Source organism: Callorhinus ursinus, unplaced genomic scaffold (genome assembly GCF_003265705.2).
Source record: "Callorhinus ursinus isolate GAN/ISIS: 27379988/994484 unplaced genomic scaffold, GSC_fseal_2.0 scaffold4, whole genome shotgun sequence".
In the NCBI taxonomy this organism is placed as follows: domain Eukaryota; kingdom Metazoa; phylum Chordata; class Mammalia; order Carnivora; family Otariidae; genus Callorhinus; species Callorhinus ursinus.
Genome location: NW_027397066.1, coordinates 32,226,632 through 32,245,321, shown reverse-complemented (window position 1 = coordinate 32,245,321; position 18,690 = coordinate 32,226,632). Strand labels below are relative to the sequence as shown.

Sequence of the window (18,690 nt, the reverse complement as noted above, 5' to 3'; positions counted from 1 at the left end):
CCATATTTCAGGAGCCAGTATCTTCTGAACAATTTAATAGGTATAGTTTCAAGGATCCCCACAAGCCATATGCCCAAATATGTAAGTCAATTCATGACAGGAAGCCCAGACATAGAACGTTCCCATCAGTTTTTAATTTCCCTCTAGATGCAATTTCCCACCAGAGTAAGAAAGTTAACTGAGCATCTCATGCAGAAGGGTAGAGTTTTGTTAGTCCTTTAGCCACACCTGGCTTTCTAGCTAGTCTGTATGTGGCTGCTTCCCGAACAAAGTTCTTGGTAATATAACATTAGGCTGTTCATCATCATCACTAATCTGAGTCATCACGAGTCCCAAGGGCTCCAGGACATCAGAATTATACTTACCAAATGCAACTGGACTTTGCCTTCAAAAAGTGCAGCTGCATAGTCAGAATGAAGGCAAACACTGGCGACTGTCCCCAGATATTCCACATCTTTCAATTTTTTAACAGCTGTAGCAATATAAAAACACATACACATTAAAATATAAATAAAGTTACATTAAGATTTGCAACTAATTTTTAAATGGGTGCCTTTTTAAGGATATTCTGAATCTAAAATTTTTATTTTAGCCATTCTAAAGAAAATCGAAGTTGTCATATAAATTTGCTTTCAGGAATTCCGTAATGATTCACATGAAACAAAGTAACAGAAAATAAAATTATACGTGAAACAACCAAAAATTTCACTTTAGCGACAGTAAGGTTAATGGTGTAGTCTATCTGAGGCTAAATCTCGGCTGGCTCTACTCCTGAGGGATATCTGACCTCCAGTGGGGAGAAGCAGCAGCCAGGCTCCATTCAGATGCTAATGGTCATAACAAAAAGAACAAAAGGAGGGGGGAGGGACCCAACGACCCGGAGGGACCCAATGACCCGACCAAGGAGTGCCTATGAAAGTCATTGTGCAAAGGTGCCTCACAACATTTTATTTCATTTAGTTTTTCTCACGACTCCTTGACCCCTACATGTAGAAGAATCCTCATTTTCCGAACAAAGCCTTTTCAACCAGGGCTCAGAGAGGTAAAGAATTTGTCTACAGTCACCCAGCTCCAAGAGGCAGCCCGGGAATTTACACTCAGGGCCTAATTCTAAAGGTCGTACTCTGCCCACTATACCACGCTGTGTTCACCACAAAGGTTAAGAATAAAATCTTCCCAAAAATTATGCAAAATTTTTACAGGATTCACAAAACTGTTAAGCTTCTTAAGAAAGAAACAGCTGAAGGAAAAGAGTGAAAGGCCTGGTCTTCAAAGAAACTTTCCGTGCTTCCCAAATAATAACCGAAATTATACTCTACGTAAGATGACAACTGGTTTGAGACTTGCCATTCTCTCCAAGGACATAAAACCAAGCTCGATTATTCATTCCCACGGCCAGATGATAAAGCCCTACTGCTATGAAGCTGGGCTCCACATCAACGGAAATTGTGACTGGCAGCTCCTATAATACAGGAAAGGAACAGTAGATCAACTGCTACAACTGCTTTGATTTTACTAATAAATACAATCAAAATAACACCATTTTCATACTCCTTCAACAGGGTTGGCTACGGTGACTTCAAGGAGGGAGGTGAGGTACGCAATCCTTGTGCTGCAGGCATCCCCGAGTATGGGAAGCTTGGTCAAGAAAACATGCAGCGAGCCCCTTTGGGTAGACAATGCCAGCAACTGGCCATCATCTGTCCAGGACAAGGTGCCCAACCCTGAAATAGTTGACAGAATAAAGAATCAATCAAAAACAAGCAAATATTTTCATGTAAGCTGCAGAGACATAAAAATCTTCAAGTGTTGTCTTTTAATAGTTTAGTTTATACAGAGTAAAAATTCACCACAGACAGGCATGTGAACATGAGCATTGATTCATTTGGTAGTGGCTCAAAAGGAAAGGATGTAAGAATTTAGGTTTTATAACTGAAATTGAGATTAAATTCACTATAATCTTTAGATCAAAGTGGACTTACAGCCTTCTATAATTACTAAAATAAGTAAGTTATTTTAGGGAACTCTCATGAAGGGTGTTAATTTTATTCCTCTTATAATGAATGCAATTCAAAAAATAATAAACACATTACTCTGCATTGCAGTGATAAAACGTCACTCTGCCTCAGAAAAATCAGTACCTTTATTTTCATCATCCAGGTTGATTATAGCATACATGTCTTTTAATTCTGCCAAGTCATGGATTTTGATGCTGAAAAATGAAAAAAATATATATATTGTAAATACAAGTGTTAAATGAAATTGTTTTCGTTCACGAAAAATTGTAAGCTACAGAACAGGTCAGCGTTCTCCAAAAAGGGATGTATAGGATAATCTATTGGGGCAAGGTAAGAAAATAATAGAATTTCTGTAAGTATATCTTTTATATATATATAATATATATAAAATATATTTTTTTTCTGTAATTTTATCTTAAAATCTTTGGGGCGTGGTGGTTGTGCCCGGCTTAATTTTCTGATCTACAGTTTCAGGAACATGGAGGTTTAAGTTGCCCTGAAGAAAAGTGTGAGTAGGAAAACATTCTCCTGAGCAGCACTAATTATAGTAAGAGGAATACGATTTCTCTTTGCAATGTGCTCCCTCCACCACCCTGACTTCTTTCATACAAAAAGTAATGAGGTATAATAGAAAGAGCATTCGATTTGGAATCAGAAGGCATAGGTTGAAAGCTCTGAAAAACTGGAGGCATATTACTCCATAGGGCTACAGGGAAGATAGGCGGGTTCAGGCCAATGAAAGCTGTGTGGTACAACGCCGGCCCCTAACGGCTGGAAGGTATCTTTCCTTCTTGTCCTTTCCTCTCTCCTCCCTTCTGCCCTCATTTAACTTTTTGTTTTGATAGGATTGTAAATCCACATGCAGTTGTAAGAAATAACACAGAGATTGTATATATCCTCCACCTTCCCCCCAAATGATAACATCTTGAAAAACTATAGCATAATATCATAATCAAAATATTGACATTGATACAATCCACGAACCTTTTTCAGATGTCCCAAGTTTTACTTGTATTCATTGTGTGTGTGTGTGTGTGTGTGTGTGTGTGTGTGTGTGTGTTTAGTTCTAAGCAATTTTATTACATGAAAGATTCCTGAGATCCACAACCACAGTCAGGATATAGAATAGTTCCATCACCACAAGGATCCCTTGTGTTGTCCTTTTATAAAGGCACTTACCTCCTTCGCTCCACCCTAGCTCCATCCCTAACCCTAAGCCACCACTAATCTGTTCTCCATTCCTATAATTTATCATTTCAACAATATTACATAAATAGAATCATACCGTATGCAACATTTTGTGATTGGCATTTTTCACTCAGCATACTTCTCTGGAGATTCATCTGCATTATGGTGTGTATCGATAGTTTGTTCTTCTTTATGCTTCAGTAGTATTCCATGAAATGGATGTACCAGTTGAACACTCACCCACTGAGGGATATCTGGATTGTTTCTAGTTTTTTACTATTACAAATAAAGCTGCTGTACACATTCATATTCAGGTTTTTCTGTGAATATGTCTTCACGTCTCCAGGAAAAATGGCCAGGAGTGAAAATGCTGGGTCATATGTAACTGCATGTTGAGTTTGTTTGTTTTTTTAAGAAACTGCCAAACTGTTTTCCAAAGTAGCTGTACCATTTTACATTCCTACCAGCAATGTACGAGTGATCTAGGTTCTCTTCATCCTTCCCAGCATTTGACGTTATCACTATTTTTAATATACTAATACTGTGTGTTTCTCCGTTTATTTGGGTCTTCTTTGATTTCTTTCAGCAACATTTTGGAATTTTCAGCACACAGATCCTGTACATGTTTTGTTAAGCGTATATCCAGGTATTTCATTTTCTTTGGAGTGATTAAAAATGGCATATTTTTCTACATTTGTTGCTACTATATAAAAAATGTGATTGATTTTTTTTTGTCTTGATCTTGCATCCTGAGACCTTGCTGCACTCACTCATTAGTTTTAGTTCTGGGTGTTTCTTGTTTGTAGATTCCTTGAGATTTTCTATATAAGCAATCATGTCATCTGCAAATAGAGATGGTTTTACTTTTTTCTTTCCAATCTGGATGTGTCTTATTTTTCTTGTCTTACTACAGTGGCTAGAACTTCTAATATTAGGTTGCATTAGAGCAGTGAGAGTAGGTATCCTTATCTTGTTCCCAATCTTAGGGGCAAGCACTCAGTCTTTCACCATGAAGTATGATGTTAGCTATAGGTTTTTTGTAGATGTTCTTTATCAAGATGAGGTAATTCCCCTCCATCCCTAACTTACTGAGAATTTTTTATCATGAATGGGTATTGGATTTTATGAAATATTTTGTGTCAACTGATGCGATCATATGGTTCTTCAGCTGCTGATACAGTAACTTTGTTGATTTTTGAATGTAAATAAGCCTTGCATACTTGGAATAAATCCCAGTTAGTCATGAGCTATAATTCTTTTCATATATTGCTGAATTCAGTTTGCTAAGTTTTGTTGAGGATTTTGTGTCCAAGTTTATGAGAGAGATTGGTCTGTAATTTGTTTTTTTTTAATACTTTCTTTGATTTTGGTATAAGGGTAATACTAGCCTTATAAAATAAGTTGAGAAGTGTTCCCTCCACTTCTATTTTCTGAAGAGATTTTGAAAATTAGTGTGAATTCTTTTTCTAAATGTTTGGTAGAATTCTCCAGTGAAACCATCTGAGCATGGAGATTTTTCAGGGATTTAAAATCATTCTTCAATTTCTTTAAGAATTACAGGGCTAATTCAGATTATCTGTTTCATCTGGGTTGAGTTTCAGTGGTTTTTGAAGAATTTTCCCAATCTTCTAAGTTATCAAATTTCTGTGTTGTTTGTAGTATTCCTTTGTAATTGTAAAGTTGTAGTACTTTTATTGTCCTTTTAATAGCTTCCAGATCTGTAATAATATTCCTGTTTCATTCCTGATATTAGTGACTTGTGTCTTTTTGTCATTCTTGCTAGAGGTTTATCAATTTCTTTTTCAAAAAACTCCAGCTGTTAGGTTTTTTTTTCCTATTCTATTTTCATTGTCATCACCTTCTGCTCTTTATGATTTTATTCCTTCTGCTTTACCCTTATCTTGCTCTTTTTTCCCCCTAGTTTCTTGAGGTAGGGACTTAGATTACTGACTTGAGATTTTTTTCTTTTATATATAAGCATTAATACTACAAATTTTCTTCTCAGCACTGCTTTAGCTGTATCTCATATTTTGATATGTTGCATTTTCATTTTTATTCAGTTGTATGGGTGGTGGTTGTTTGTTTTTTGTCTTTTAAACTGCTTTATTAACTTCACAATATATAATGAGCAGCTTGCCATGCAACAGGGTAAAACTCCCCGGCTGATAGAATCTTACAGATTGAGTCAAAATACAACATTCAATTAGAAGCTGGTCATAGGAGACCCACAAGAGACATGTAACACCAAAAGGTTTACAACAAAGGTACACTGAGAACACGTAAGTTTAGGAAGCAGGTGTGTCTTCCTATTAACTTCAGGGAAAACATCAGGATTCAAGGCATAAAGCAAAACTCCTCATGATGGTCATGGTGAGAAGAGTCAGCGTTAACCGCCCCCAGACTATGACTCAATTGCTTTTCCCTCAGGTGTCTCACTTCCCCCCACCCCCCCCAATCCTTTCCATATTCTCTTCTCTCATCCTTGCCTGTGGTTCTCCAAGCCTCTGAATCATGCCCCACCTATACTAGGGGTTGGGATGCCTAACATGGAACCACCTACAATTTACTCCCTAGGCACACAATATTCACCAGCTTCCAAAGGGAGGGCCAAGGGCTCTCCTTTATTAGCAACTTGCTCCTTTTCATCCTTTTGTTTGTTTTCCTGGTTGGCATTGTCCATGCTGATACTTTTTACTGCTTGTTCCTCTGGATGCCATTACTCCTGGTCCCATCCTTGAGGTCTCCTGCTCCTCTCAATTTCTTGCTGCCAGTGCGCGGATGTGACACTTAGACCTGCACACCTGCTCCCCCCTCTGCCTCCTACTCTTTGGGGCCCCCTGGCCCACACGCCCTCAGGGCCACCGGAAGCAAGAAGGGAGCACGCGAAGGATGGGTCTGACGCTAGAGCAAGGCACGCGAGTTGGCATTGGTGGGTCACAGCTCAGTTGTGTGTATTTTTAAATTTGCTTTGAGATATACTCATGAATTATTTGGAAGTAGGTTAATTTCCAAGTGTTCATTGAATTTCCTGTTGTTTTCTGTTATTCATTTCAAGTGTGATTACATTATGGCCAAGGAACACATTTTGCATGACTTCAATTTAAATTTGTTGAGGTTTCAGGGCCCACGATATGGACTATCTTGGTGCATGTTCCATGGATGCATAGAAAAAGCATGTATTCTGTTGTTCGATGGAATGTTCTATAGATGTCTGTTAGGTCTAGTTGGTTTATAGTGCTGTCCAAGTCTGCTGAGAGTTGAGCTAAGCTACTCCATGGTACTGCTGGCTCAGCATCCATCCTCTTTGGCCAAGCGGCCTGCAGAGACCTTACACTAGTCCCTCCTGTGAGTGCATGCCCTAGAGAGCAGCTCACAGAGTCACAAGCAAATATAAGATCCTGATGTGACTTCCCCAAAAGCCCTTGTGATCAACAGTCTCTCCTGTCTCCCAGCACTTACATGCCTTATGTGCCCCTAGGATAAGATCTCTGGGGTTTACCAAAACCCCACTCTTTTGGTTAGAATTGACCAATCTGGCCTTAGCCTGGGAACCCTAAAGCAGTGTATTCAGGAACCCTATTTTTTTTCATGAACCTATTAAAAGCACATGCCTCTGGTTCTGTCTCTTTTTGTCTGCACTGTTTGATAGTGACTTCTCTATGAGGTCAAGACATGCCAGTTACTTCCTCCAGAACCTGTGAATAATGAAGTTTTCTATTTCGATTCTTCTTGTGTGTTGTTGAACCACAGCCCATGATCTGGCACCCTGTGCTCCATTTAGTGTCAATTTGACGCTTTTATTTTCTTGTTGATCTTCTGTCTAGTTGTTCCATATACTGAAAGCAGAGCCCTGAAGACTTCACTATTATTGTTGTCTACTTCTCCCTTTAATTCTGCCAGTTTTTACTTCATCTACTTTGGGGCTCTGTTGTCAGGTGCATACTCACTTAGCATTACTATATCTAGTCAATGTGCAATATGTCTCTTCATCCCTGGTAATTTTCTTTGCTCTCTGATACCCACATAGCCATCCAGCTCTCTTGCTTTGGATGATCTTTTTCCATCCTTTTACTTTTTACCTAGTTATTTCATTATATCATTACATTGAAGTGAGTTCCAGCAGATAATAGGGTCATTTAAAAATTCTATTCTAATTGTCTATGTCTAATAGCATTGTCATTTACACATTTAACACAGTTAATTGCTCTGTCTGAACTTAAATCCACTGTTTTATTGTTTTCTGTTTTTCCCTTTTGATCCCGTTTCTCTTTCCTGCCACCTTTTAGATTTGAACATTTTTTAGTATTCCATTTTAATTTACCTATTATTGTGTTCTTGTCTATATCTCTGCATATTTTTAGCGGTTATTCTAGAATATAACACCAAATTTAATTTCTTATAAGCTCTTTAGAATCTATATTTTACTAGACAACACGGGGCTCGATCCCAGAACCCTGAGATCATGACCTGAGCTGAAGGCAGACATTTAACGAACCGAGCCACCCAGGCGCCCCTACACTCTCCCCTTTCTGTTGTGCTTGTCTTACATACTACATCTTAAACACTGAACACACTATCAAACAATATCATAATTTTTACTTTCAACAGCCACATATATAAGATCTCAAAAGAAAAAAAATGATTTACCATTTCTGCACCTCTTCATTCTTTTTTTTAATATTTTATTTATTTTTGAGAGAGAGAGAGTGAACATGAGCGGGTCGGGGGGGTGGGGCAGAGGGAGAAGCAGACTCCCCGCTGAGCAGGGAGCCCAACCCAGGACTCGATCCCAGGACAGCAGGATCATGACCCTAGCTAAAGGCAGATGCTTAACCAACTGAGCCACCCAGGCGCCTGCTCTTTCTTCATTCTTGATGTTCCAAATTTCCTTCTGCCATCTGTTTTCTTCCATCTGAAGAACTTCCTTTAGCAATTCGAGAGCAGGTCTCCTAGCAATAAATTCTCTTCATTTTTCTTCATCTGAGAATGTTTCCATTTCACTTCATTACTGATGGATAGTTTCACCGGGTAATGAATTTCAGCTGACAGTTCTTTTTTTTTTTTTTAAAGATTTTATTTATTTATTTATTTAAAAGAGACAGAGAGAGAGGGAACACAAGCAGGGGGAGTGGGAGAGGGAGAAGCAGGCTTCCTGTGGAGCAGGGAGCCCTGAAGCGGGGCTCGATCCCAGGACCCTGAGATCATGACCCGAGCCAAAGGCAGACGCTTAACGACTGAGCCACCCAGGTGCCCCTTTTTCTTCCAGCACTTTAGAAAGTCGTGATGCTTCCTTCTGGCCTCGATGGCTATGGTGAGAAATCCACTGTCATTTAAAATGTTGTTTGTTAGCTGCTTTCAAGATCTTTTCTTCGTCTTTAGTTTTTAGCAGTTTATGATGTGTCTGAGCTAGGATTTTTTGGACTTATCCTTTTAGGGATTTGCTGAGCTTCTACAACATACAGGTTTGTATCTTTCGCCAAATGTGAGAAGTTTCCAGCCATTATTTCTGAGACTCTTGTGACATAAATGTTAGACTTTTTGGTTTTGTTTCACAGGCCCCTGAGGCTCTGTTTATTTTTTTCCAATCTTTTCTCTCTCTATGCTCACTGGGATATTTCTATTGGTTTAAGTTCACTGACTTTTTATGATCACCATTCTGCTATTAAGTACACTGCATTAATTATAGTTTTCAAGTCTAAAAACTTCCATTTAGTTATTCTTTATAGATTCTATTTCTTTTCTGAGACTATATTTCCATCTGTTTTGAGAACGCTAGCCCTTATCTCTTGGAGCATCTTTATAATAGCTGCTACCTGCAACACCTTGGCATTGGCATCTTTTGATTGCCTTTTCCCAAGTGAGTTGAAATTTTCCTGATTCTTCATATGTCAGGTAACTTTGGGTTATATTTTGGACATTCTGAACATTACATTTGAGACCATTGCATCTTGTTTAAATCCCATGGAGAAGGTTTAATTTTGTTTTTTGTTTTTTTTAAAGCAATCAACCCAGCTGGGTTCAGGCTACGAGTATCAACCAGCTTTCTGTGAGATGTGGTTTCAACGTCAATTCCATTTTCAAAGGCTTTGCAGTTGTATTCAGGTATGTCCCTGTTTGGTCCACTTTGTGGTCCATAGGACTTGCATTATGACCTGTGCCTTAGTTCAGTTCTCAAAGTCTTTGGGATCTTTAGGATGAGATACACATATATAGCTCAGGAGTGAACCTGGGAGTTCATAAATGTCTTCAGACGGTTGCTTTCCAGAGCTCTTTCCTCTCCAGGATCTCCCTGGTATGTTCTGATTCTCTGGGGCTCCCCTTTTTGGTATTCCAGCAGGAAAGCTGGGGCTCTAGTTACCCTATAGTGCCTTGTCCTTCCACAGCTGCACCCATACCTGTGGCCAAGCAGTGTGAGGGCAGAGAGAAAAATGAGCAACAGGGGTTGCCCCACTTCCTGGGACCATAGCTCCTCTACTTGGAGGAAGGTTACCCTCTGTCAGAGCTGCAGGTGTCTGGGGGACCTTCCTGCCATTACGGTTGCTGCCACTGCCATGGCAACGTTGCTTGGTGGCTGGGGCATGAAAGAACAGAGAAAGAGTAAGTGTTAGGAGTTCTCTTCCCTGCAACTTGAGGCCAGAACTAGAAGGCTTCTCTCGGAGCTCTCTCCTTTATGCTCTGGTGTCTACTTCCGGATTTTGGCTGCCTTGAGTCTTGAGAGACTGGAAAACAAGTGGGAGACTCCTCACTGGTTTGGTGGTATTTCACATTCTGCTCTTCTTCTTCAATGTGCCTACTATTTACTTTTCAGAGTCCTTAAATATCTGTCCCTTGCCTTCTGCCCAGGTTTTATAGTTGTATTCAGTGAGTGAGACAGGGTGAAGCATGCTGACTCCATATTACCTGGAATTACCAATTTTAAGATTGATTTTCAAGCATTCTCCATTTTAGGTTTTGTAGTTAGTAAACATTTAGCAATTTGGGTTTTACCCTGCGTGTTATAGCAGCAGTCCTAGAAATTTTCAATTGCAAACGTGTTTTAAGAGTGCAGGAGAGTATCGTTGGCAGATTCATACTAGCTATCAAAGTCTTGTTGAATCTTTTCAATATTCCTTACATAAGCTTTCCTAGGAATTTTTGAATATAACTTACCAATTATCACCACATGTAGCAGCTTTATTGAGGGTCTGTGAAACTGCAATACTGGTTAGACTATCTTTGTGGTCACGAGCCTGAAAAATCTCTTGACCAATCTCTCGAATGTGAGTGGAGATGACCACAAAAATTCCACGTGAAAAACCAATCATGATGTAGCCATCACCATACCTATAGTAACAAAGGCAATGATACAGTAAAAGGATGGTTAACTATACCTGGCAATACAGTACATAAGCAAGTACAGTAGAACTAAGGAACTACAGGATACAATTTGTCGAGGGCCAGATAATATGCTAGGTAGTTTCACATATTAAGTCATAGTCTATAATCCAGAAAATGTTACATACAGAAGTGAAAATGCTATGGGCAAAAATTAAATATTATCAGTAAGGAAAAACACATGGATATCTTTTGGTAATGAGCTTCTTATACATACCAGCTGTAGCAGACAATGTTCCCATAGCGCTGCTGAAATTCCAGATCAATTGGGCTATCTGGTTCATTCAGATTATAAAGAAACAAAGTTTTCTTGCCAACCACCACGCTGATCTGCCAGAAAAGATTAAGAGATTGTGAAATGAATTACTCAGTACTTCATGAAGACCAATAAGCACATTCAAATAGCTGAGCCTAATTTATGAACACAATGAGCCAAGTTTACATTAAATGTTATAACTAATAAGATAACAATGAGACTTAAGAAAATACATCGTATTAACATACAGTCTGGGAAGGGTCCACATCCACCTTTAAGAAGTACACTAAAATAGCTGGGTCGGTTAACTCTACACCTCTCATTAGAGTACTATGCAGTACAGGACTGTAAGTCTGACACAGTTCCACTAAAACTGAATGCATGTTCAGAGTACAGAGAGTCTTCCATCCTAAGAGGTCCTTCTGATTTTGAGCCACTGGGGATTACAGTCCACACTGTGTGGATAATTGAGCTTAGCTTTTTGCATCATTCTTTCCATCACCTGCAGGTCATTGGTCAATGTGCCTAGACTAGTGTCCCTCTGTTACTCACACAAGTCAATACTTAACTATAATTCTCAGTGGAAGGTTGTTAACTGTGTGAGGGAGAGAAAAGAGTATATAACTTATTTGGGCTCGTTAAGGGTGATGGATTTATATAAGAAGACAAACACTTCGACATATTTCCTTGATTCTATCAATTATAAGTCACTATCGAGTTAATAATAGCTTTTTAAGAAACAGAAACATTATTTCATTTAAATAGATTTATAGTAATTGTGAGAATCATCTGGATTTCAGAATAATAAAATGTGGCAGGGAAAATGCATCTAAGATATTAACAAAAACTACAATTTCCAGAGTTCTGGTCACCACCTCTAAGAGAGTAAAAATAAAAAATCATAGAGAAATCAATACTTCTGTTTATAAAGGTACCCTCACTCTTTCTGCTACCCTGAGAAGAAGAACAACACCAACTGTAATAGGAAGATGTCCTCATTTGCTGTGATAACCAGGTAGCTAGCTGCTATCAGCAGCTTTGTAAAAGCAACATATGCCTGAGATACCAGAACCTGTACTGATTTAATAAATGACAGACCAGAATTTATTTATCCCTATACATTCCGAACCATCCTAGAAAAGGAGAAAGTATAGCCTACAAATTATCAAAATAACTTGGACGTGGATGTGACTTAGAATTCTTACTGTGCTTTCAGCAGCAGACATTCGGTCATCAGTCTTCATCACGGAAAACTGCATGTCGCTAGGCTCTGATCTCACAGGTGTCTGCAGAGATAGGAATATTATCATTATGAATAAGCACAACACTTAATTCATTCTCAATATTAACAAAACCAGTAACTTGCTTTCACTTCTGTTATACCTGAAAATCCCACTGCTACAAACATCTAGAAATTCTGGATAAAACAGAACACATGTCTTATTAAATAGAGAGATAAGGAAAATTTCCAGGGACAATAAGCAAAGATCAAATCATAAACCAAAGTATGTGTAGAAACTGATGCTGCAGTTATCCAGAGCAGTTGGTTAGGAGACAATAAAGAAGCCCATTTGACTTGGGTGAGCTTTGGGTTAGAAAAAAAGCTAAAAAAGCCCTTTTCAAATCAGAGACCTTCCTATCTTCCTTACGATCTGAAGCTCAAATTTATGTGTTGGGTGGTCTAGAAACTCCTTGGAGTGTTTGTCAAAAAACAAATCCAAGGCCTCTTCCAAAGCTGCAAAAAATTTCTACAGACAAGCCCTGTTGAAGATGAGCTCACAATTCAAAATGAGAAAAGTCACAAGAGATAATGCATCAAGAACAAAAGTCAGCAGATCTAAGAATAACAGAATTATCAGAGAGACCATAAAATACTTTAAAAATGAATAAAGACATAAAAGGACTCATAAGTATGACAAAAGATTAAAAAAAAAAAAAAAGTCCAGACAGATTTTTTAGAGAACTACAAAGTACTTTTCTTTATTAATTTAAACTACAGGTGACCCATGAACAACATGGGGGTTAGGGGAGCTGAGCCCCTGCACAGTTGAAAATTCACATATAATGTTGACTCCCCCCAAACTTAACTACTAATAGCCTACTGTTGACTGGAAGCCTTACCAAAATAAAAATACTCAATTCATACATGATTGTATGTTGTATATATTAAATACTGTATTCTTACACTAAAGTGAGCTAAAAAAGAAAATGTTATTAAGCAAATCATAAGAGAAAATATATTTATGGTACTGTACTTATCCAAAAATATCCATAGATAAGTAAATCCACACAGTTCAAGCCCATGCTGTTGAGGGATCAACTGTGTACTTGACATACAATATTAGCTTCAGGTGTACAACATAGTAATGCAATATTTATATACATTACACAATGATCCCCATAAGTCTAGTCACTATCTCACCATAGAAAACTATTAGGATATTAATGACTATAATCCCTATCCTGTACATTACACCCTCACGACTTATTTCTTTTATAATTGGAAGTTTCTACCTCTTAACTCCATTTGCCTATTTTGCCTGAAAGTACTTTCTAAAAATAAAAAGTAGAATCACTAAAATAAAAAAACTCAATAAGATAGAAGGCCAAATTTAAAGAAAGAGTAAGTAAATTATCCAGAAGGTTGCACAGAGTGACAAAAAGATATTATGAAAGAGAGATAAAGAGGGGCGCCTGGGTGGCTCTGTCTGTTGAGTGTCTGACTCTTGGTTTCGGCTCAAGTCATGGTCTCAGGGTCATAATCTCAGGATCATGAGACTGAACCCCACATCAGGCTCCCCACTCAGTGCACAGTCTGCTTGTCTCTCTCCCTCTGCTCCTCCCCTGGCTCTCTCTCTCTCTCTAAAATAAATAAATAAAATCTTAAAAAAAAAAAAAAGAAAAGATAGAGAAGGTCCAATGTATGTCTAACAGACACTCCAGAAGGACATAATAGAAAGGGCAAAAGGTAATACTGAAAGAGATAATGACAGAATTTTCCAGAATTGATGAAAGATAGCAATCTTCAGATTTAAGGACAAGTCCTTAGTTGGATAAACAAAAATAAATCCACACAAGTAAAACTGGAGTGATCTGCAGAATAGTAAAGTCAAAGCAATTTAGAGACAACACCAAATAAAGCAATATTTTTAATGTAAGCTTTGCTTACCACATGACAACTTAAATAGTATGTCTAATTCTACAAGCATACTTCTTAGAGATCAGAAATGGGAAATAGCTATCTTGTAATTAAATAATGGCTGAATGTAGTGATTTCCTGGGATGTTATATAGCAAAATATTGTAAGGCCATGACCTGATTCAGTGGAGGAAAAAAAAAATGCCAATATCTACTGATGATGTCTGATATGGATACAAGAGTGAGTGGAGAGCTAAAGCATCTGGACTTGTATATCTACCATTCTAATTCAAAATGGCACCAAAATAGAATGATCAAAATTTTAGGCTTCAGAAAATATTTTTTACATGAATTAATCTTAAGAACCAGATTAATCATGCTATGGTTCTCCTCAACATGGCTGAGTTACTTCTGTCTAACTTTCAGAGCTTTCCAGATTCAGGAACCAATGTTCTTCTTCAGCCTTATTTTCTATAAACTCTCAAAGCCCCTATCTTCAGTCAAGCCACTCTTGAACAAGCTATAAGTTCTCCCTCTTATCTCTGTCCATGTTGTTTTGCTAGGGTTGAGTGACAGACTGCTAAATGTCTTATGGTATCCACTAAAACAAGTTTCAGTAGGGCACACGATTACCCACAGAGTCTAAATTTGCAGCTTCCCTGGTAGCAGTGAGGTGTGACTATATGACTAGGTTCTAGTGATATGAATGGGAATAATAAATGCATCTTCCATTCTAGGTCCTTTAAATATTTCTTGCACTTCCACTTCCACTTCTCTTTCTCCCTTCCCTGGAGTGGAAATGCAGATATGGTGCAGGTAACTATTCAGATGAGGACAAAACATCCTTGCAAATAGCAGAACAATAAGTCGGAAGGAACCTGGGACTGTGTACAGACTTGTGAAGCAGAGATGCACAGATGATTTGCTTGCCTGTCTCTGTTACATGAGAAAGAGAAAGAGGAAAAAACCACCCAAACTACCATATTCTTAGAGCCTTTGTAATTTTGGACCTCTCTGTTACAACAATTTATTCTATACCTTGACTGATTCAGATCATCTGTCTTTTAAAGATTCATAATCCAACTTGCATTGCTCTCCTCCATCTCAGATAATACAGGACTTGTCAACTATACCACAAAATATGGCAAACATATAAGGCTGTGAGTGTTTTATCATGATTAGTTCTGTCTTCTTGTGAGTAGGAGCCTATAGCTGGTAGCTTCTAAGATGATCCACAGTGATCCTTACCTCCTTCTTTGTGTAATCCCCATCCCTACCCCTCTGAAGGTGGGCTGGACCCAGGGACTCAGTTCTACATAACAGAATATGGCAAAAATGATTTTGAGATCAGGTTATTTATTAAGAGATTGTGGCTTAAGTTTTGAATGGCTGTTCTCATTCTCTTACTACCTGGTATGTTGTGAGGCACTCTATGGAGAGATCCACGTGGAGAGGAAATTAGGCAGGCTTCTAATCAATGGCCAGAGAGAAATTGAGGTCCTAAGCCTAACAACCTGTAAGGAACTGAACTCTTGTCAACAACCATGTGATTGAGCTTAGAAACCGATTTTTTCCCAGTCAAGCCTTCAGATGAGACTCCAACCTTGACTGATAAAATGCAGCCTTGTGAGACCTTAATGCAGCTAGGCTGCACCTGCATTCCTCATCCATAAAAACTACAAAACAATAAATGTATATTGTTTTGAAACTGCTAGGTTTTGGGGGTAATTTATTATGCAGCAATAGAGACCTAATATGGGACCATATTTCGTATTTCTTCTGAAGTACATAGCACAGTGCCATATACTTAGAGGGTATTCAAAGAATTTGCTAGTCAATATTGTCCTAGCAATACTAAACCATATGCCAAGTAATCCAAAGTAAAATTTACCCACTGGTGAGATTATGTAGTAGCTATTGGTAATACAAATTCACTTAAGGAGCCACTGAAGATCTAATCAATTGGTAAATTTGAATAGTAGTAACTTTTAATCCTAAAACTAAATTTAATTAGGGTTAGTTTGGAAGCAATTTAACATACCAGTTAAAGGCATGGGCTTTAGAATCAGGCAAACCAGACTCTGAGTCCAGTTATTAACATTTATATTATGAATATACACATACAAAGTCAGAGTTATCTCACAAATATACAGCCTGGCTATAACCACAGAGCCGATAATCCATGCCAATACTAGGTAATAGCAAATGTACAAAGGAAGATATTTGGATAAAGGATTCTTAGGAAAGAAGTGTTCTGATACATAAAAAGAACAGTTTTTGTTGTTTAGAAAAGGAAGTTATTACATACATATCTCACACAGAGATTTTAAAATTTCGTAGATTAGTTTGGTAGACAAACTTTATTTCAGGGAAATTTTGGAATATATCAGACCAAAAATGATACTGTATTACCTGTCTTATCGTGTCACCTTCCTGATTGCTAACTGTAATCATTTTATCTTCACCACCTAAAGCAAGCAGATTTTCTGCATTCCAACATCCACATGTGATTCTCTTAGTATGTTTTCCTGAAAAAGAGATGATTTTTGTACAGACACATGGGCTTCTCAAAAAAATTTAAAGAACCGTGATGTCAATCTGTAAGTCTAAGTAATATGCTGCCGATATTAAACAGACAAGGAATGTTAAATCTCATCAAAGCAGTTAGGGTCTAAGCAACCTTATTTAAAAGTTTATTACCAAGTTCTAAAGCAATGTAACGCTATATAAGAGCAATACTGCTTTTCAACTATTGATATGGATATGAGCATGGGCCTTACATGAAAAGATACTCTTCTCAACAAGTTTGTTTGCTTACCATATAACCAAACCTGTAACAATAATGTCTTAAGACCAGTAAATCCCAAGGCACTCAAGTTATCTTTACTATACTGAGCTTCAAAGTGTGGTAGACCCTTGGTATAAACAGATTCAATAGTCACAGTTTTGGCTATTCGTGTAAAACTAGAGCACATATGATTTCTGATAATGCTAAGATACAAATCTGAATGCACCTTAGTGGGAACTGATACTAGATGGAAGCAGTAAGTATCAGGAAACTTTTTCAGTGAGGAATCTAGCCAATGCAAAAACTCAATTTTGGGGGGGAAATCTTATACTTGACACTGTATGCATTTGTTGAAGGTCCTGGGATAGAAAAATCCTTGAGTCTCAAGATTAATTCTACAATGAAGATTAGAATGGTTAAGTATACACATTCTGGAGCCAGACTGTCTAGATTTGAATCTCGGCTCCACCACTGACTATAAAACATAGAGTAAGCTATTTAACACTTCTATTCCTTAGTCACCTATCCATAAATTAGGGATAATAGTAGGGCCTGTCTCATAGAATTGAGGATCAAATGAGTTTAAGCATTTAGAAGAGTGCCAGGCATATAGAAAGTGCTATATAAGTTTAGCTATTTTAGCTTTTTGAGAGCAGAGACATTAATTTTATTCTTTCTACCCCTTACAGAACTTAATACAGTACCTATGCTGGAAATAGGATCTAAATAAGTAGATATTAAGTGAGTAGACCCTGAGGCCAGAATCCTGGTGTGTCAGAGGCTCAGCAAGGAGGATAGTGTGGCTGGAGTAGAGGAAATAAGAAGAGAGGAGTCTGAGAGAAATCAGAGAGTCTGCAACGGCCAGGTCATGCGGGTGCTAGCTGGCCACTGTGAGGACTCTGGCTTTGACTCCGGGTGAGATGGTCTGAGCAGAAAGCTCACTCTGGCCCCTAGTTTGAGAATATTGTATTACAGCGAAAGAGCTGAAGCAGGGAAACCAGTTCAGAGATTGCAGAAACTCACATGGAAAAGATGTATGAGGCTCACACACAATGGTAACGGAAGAGGTGGTGAGAACAGGCTGGATTCTGGAAATATTTAAAGGAAGAGCCTATAAGATTTCCTGGCAAATTAGATATGGAGGAATGAGAGAGAGGAATCTAGGATGATGCTAAAGTTTTAGCCTGAAGATCTAAAAGGATGGGAGGTCATCGATGGTTGAGAGGGACAGCTGTGGGTCAAAAGGATTTGAGAGATTAAATTTGAAGTGTTTTACTAGACATCTCGTGAGAGATGTTGAATAAGCAGTTGGATATGAGTCTAGAGATAGGAAGAGATCAATATGGGACTGGTCAGGATACAGATGGCATTTCAAATCAGGAGACCAGGGCTCAAAGTGAAGGGACCACTCAGAGAAGACACTGAGATGTAGGAGAGTTTAGTGATCATAGATTAAGGGACTTGTGTGGTACACTGCAACTGGGCCCAAAGAAATGGGCATTAGGAAGGAAAGAAGAGTGCACAAAGAGGTGCAAAAAGGCCAAAGACAAACTCCTTTCTATACCCCAGAACGGGAGAAGAAAATCTCTTCCTCCACCTTCCTGTATACCTCGTGGCTTCTTTGATTCCAGTGCTTAGAACTCAGGTTAGCTTTAACATCAAGAACAGTCAACCTGTTTTGTGTGCCTACTTACAGTACTCTGGGCACTTTACATGTACTGACTTATTTAAATAATATTAACTCACAGTTAATCTACTATGGTAACTGAAGTTCAAACCATGTTATTGGGAGACCGGCAATATTTAATTAAACTGTAGTAAATGAATTTCATGTATATAAGAACCATGCAACATGAGAACTGCCTATATGTAGGCTAGTTGAAGGAAATAAATCAGTGCAAGATTCAACAAGGTTAACAGATTTTAGT

The 18,690-nt window shown here is 38.2% G+C and overlaps 1 protein-coding gene and 1 pseudogene across 5 annotated transcripts in view; both read right to left on the bottom strand.

The window, feature by feature from the left end:
• Positions 1–18,690, bottom strand: part of WDR19 (WD repeat domain 19) — a 135,078-nt gene that overhangs the window by 71,810 nt on the left and 44,578 nt on the right. For 4 of the 5 annotated variants that reach the window (XR_003211248.2, XM_073891545.1, XM_025887014.2 and 1 more), the window contains exons 6-13: positions 16,387–16,502; positions 12,042–12,122; positions 10,798–10,910; positions 10,356–10,529; positions 2,142–2,212; positions 1,552–1,724; positions 1,348–1,462; positions 366–472 (exon numbers count right to left, since the gene is read on the bottom strand). Coding sequence is in view for 4 of the 5 variants with exons in the window: in XM_073891545.1 (XP_073747646.1) it covers positions 366–472; positions 1,348–1,462; positions 1,552–1,724; positions 2,142–2,212; positions 10,356–10,529; positions 10,798–10,910; positions 12,042–12,122; positions 16,387–16,502 (950 nt within the window). In the remaining variant the exon portion in view is untranslated. The remainder of the gene's footprint in view (positions 1–365; positions 473–1,347; positions 1,463–1,551; positions 1,725–2,141; positions 2,213–10,355; positions 10,530–10,797; positions 10,911–12,041; positions 12,123–16,386; positions 16,503–18,690) is intronic. The other variant, XM_073891546.1, reaches the window with a different exon arrangement.
• Positions 5,541–10,101, bottom strand: LOC112835826 (protein BEX2-like; annotated as a pseudogene).